Source organism: Pyxicephalus adspersus, chromosome 5 (assembly GCF_032062135.1).
Source record: "Pyxicephalus adspersus chromosome 5, UCB_Pads_2.0, whole genome shotgun sequence".
Classification (NCBI taxonomy): Eukaryota; Metazoa; Chordata; class Amphibia; order Anura; family Pyxicephalidae; genus Pyxicephalus; species Pyxicephalus adspersus.
In genome coordinates this window covers 855,264-858,574 of record NC_092862.1, presented here as the reverse complement: position 1 = coordinate 858,574, position 3,311 = coordinate 855,264, and the positions used below count along the sequence as shown (strand labels likewise).

Below are 3,311 nucleotides of genomic sequence, written 5' to 3'. Positions count from 1 at the left end.
TCGCTCTCCAAGGCTAGAGATGATAGACTATCATGGGAGAACCTGAGTGATCCAGCTAACCTGGAATGGATTTTCTAAAAATCTTTTGCTATTAGCTGGCAAATGGTAAAAATTCTGGGCCAGATTTATTCCGGGTTTGCTGGATCACCCAGGTTCTCATATGAATACCTATCTCATCCAGCCCTGGAGAGCTTTAGTAAATCAGACCCAATGCAGTGTGAAAAAAGCTACAAATGGAACCATTTCACTATTTTACACCTTGTAAGACATTTAGGGGTTTTGCTTTATTAGGGCGCCCTGTAGGTCTTTCACCAGCTGATTCCGCTTGTTACAACTTTCTGCAAAATCAGCCAGAATGACCAACAAAGATCAAACTATTTCATGGGGGTCCTCTGAATGTAGGCCATGCTAAATATAAAAGATGGAAGGAAATATTATTATTTATAAACATAATTTATATAGCAACAACATATTACAGAGCGCTGTACATTAAATAGGAGGTACAAATGATAGACAGGAGAGGACCCTGCCCCGAAGAGCTTACAATCTAGGAGGTGGGGGAAGTATCACACAATAGGAGGGGGATATGGAATGGTGGGAAGTAGTGAGGGTTTAGGAGACAGAAGAAGACGGGTGGGTGAGGGGGAAGCGTTGGGTTTTAAATGGCGAGGTTATGAGTGAGGAAGTCATTAGTAGGTCATTGGAGGAGTGAAGCTTTTAGGCCACTCCCTCCCCATTCACTTCAATGGGATTCACCACTGATTTCAGGTTCTGAATTAAAACAAAAATGAAAATATGATTTCTAAATTCCTTTGATGTGGAGTTGTGATTTAAGGTACCACAGCCTTATTTTTGTTTACACAGATCTGAAAAATATATTTTAAAGGATTTTCATGGCCCCTTCATACAAATATTCCATGCAATAATAAATGGATACAAATCGTACTAACAATTATTTCTAAAAACAAATACAAAATCAATCACTAGAATTGGTTTCAATCATAAATTAGCACAGATGGTACAGATCTTTCTTCATTCCTAAAAATCTCTCTCTGTTCTTCACGCGTTTCGCCATGTATGCTTCATCAGAAGAACAAATACAAAACTATTATTATACCTTGGAATTATTCAATACAACTATTAGTAAAATAAATTAATACGTTTAAAGTATAATAATGGTTTTGTACTGAAGTTGGTATAGTTAAAAACATCTCCTGTTCTTCTGAAGAAGAATACGAGGAATAGGTGCGCAGTGTTCTGAATATAGTCAATTTAGTCTCAAAGATATTGCCAACTTCCCATGGGGTATGAAAACAAAATCAACACAGAGAAAAATAGATGGTTTTGCTTTTGGCAAACAATCATCTGTGTTGCAGTAATAAATATACATAAATAGGTAAATAAAGTATTACACAACCACTTCGTCCCGAATCCACATTGCTTCATTGGATTTCATGGGGTTGAGCGCTAACTAGAGTTCCATACAGTCATCAATACTAGTGATTAAACATTGGAAACCAAATTCACAGATGGTATACAAGATCTTGGTCTTAAAACCCGACGCCTTTCGCCATTAGGCTTCCTCAGGGGTATAAAACAGACCGTGGCAGTAATACCCGCTTATATTTGACGATTACTCATGAGTGCAGGAAGTTTGTGCAGTTTAACTTTTGTTTGACTTGATACTTGTGGCTGAGGTGAAAAGTAACAGCGTAAGGGATTACTGTGGTTATGGAGGATATTTTGTAGGGAGTAGTTGCTCATATGAGACAAGGAACGTCATTTAGGTATAGACAGCATAATGCAAGTGGATATTACTGCCACGGTCTGTTTTATACTTCTAAGGAAGCCTAATGGCAAAACGCATCGGGTTTTGAGACCAAGATCTTATGCACACCTGTGAATTTGCGTTCCAATGTTTAATCTCTATTATTGAACTCTGTTTAGCATTCAACACCGGGAATCCCATGAAGCAATGGGCTCAGTGGTTAGCCTTTGCAGCGCTGGGTCCCAGGTTGGAATCTCAGCCAGGACATTATCTGCATGGAGTTTGCAGGTTCTCCCCGTGTTTGTGTGGGTTTCCTCCGGGTACCTCCTACATTGCAGTTAGGTTATTTGGCTTCCCCCAAAAATTTGTCCTTTGACTGTATTAATGACATATGGCTATGGAAGGAACATTAGATTGTGAGCTCCTTTGAGAGACAGCTAGTCACATGACTATGGACTTTGTACAGCGCTGCGTAATATGTCAGTGCTATATAAGTACTGTGTAATAATAATAATGATAATAAAATGTGAATTCGGGGTGAAACGGTAGTGTAAACTTCATTTACCAATGTATGTATATTTAATACTGCAATACAGTTAATTGTTTGCCAAAAAGCCCAAAAAGCCCAAAAGCTCTTTTTCTCAGTCTTGATTTTGTTCTTCTGATGAAGCATAGATGGCGAAACGCGTGAAGAACAAGGAGAGACGTGAGTTTATTGTTTGCACTAATTTATGTTCGAAACCAATTGTAGTGATTAAATTTGTATTTGTTTTTAGAAATCACTGTTAATAAATTTTGTATTGTTTTTAAATGTACTTTTCAGATGTGTGTAAATAAGATTTGGACAGATTGGCTCTTCACTATTCTCCACACACATGGCCAGGGAGAGGCTGTCGGTGAGAGTCGCCCTGAAGATTGCACCTTGACGTTAATAATTGTTTATAATGATAATAATTTCACAAGTCTAATAATAGAATAATACGAGGCACTCCCCATACACAGGAGGATAATAGAGCTTTCAACTTTCTTTTTATAAAACTAATAAAAAATTACTCACCTCTTCCTGCACCTCGGAACACAGGTCCGGCTTGGGGCCCTTATGTAAATGAGGTGATGCCGGCTTATATATTGTTGGTTCTGTCTGCTCTGCTCACACTCCAGAAGACTCCACAATGAGAAGAATCGTTCCATTCCTGGTCCTTGTGACCATCACACTGGATTTGGGTAAGAGTCCTCAGGACTTTCTATGTTGTGTGTGACTTTTACAGAAGATGAAATCTAACCTATAATAGGATAAAGTTTTGTATCTATTATTGAAATATTCCAGCCTTCCATGAAGGTGCTTTTTTCCCATCATGAGTGACAACGCTCTGTCCCCATCACCCCGTTGTGTTGTCACTCCATCTTCCAACAGAGACAACAAGGGGTTGTTTCAACACACATTACACAGACATGGCCACCATAGGGGAACACTAAGCAATGCCATGCAAGGAGTGCAAACAAGTGAGGCCACAAGAGATCAGCAAAGGATATATAAGTAAAA

General features: G+C 38.8%; 1 protein-coding gene across 1 annotated transcript in view; it reads left to right on the top strand.

Annotated features, from left to right (window-relative positions):
- Positions 1 to 2,443: 2,443 nt before the first annotated feature.
- Positions 2,444 to 3,311, top strand: part of LOC140331863 (ly6/PLAUR domain-containing protein 2-like) — a gene marked incomplete at its 3' end in the record, with an annotated part of 3,984 nt that continues 3,116 nt past the window's right edge. The window contains 2 exon segments of the mRNA XM_072413197.1: positions 2,444 to 2,474; positions 2,930 to 2,992. Of these exon segments, the coding sequence (XP_072269298.1) occupies positions 2,444 to 2,474; positions 2,930 to 2,992 (94 nt within the window).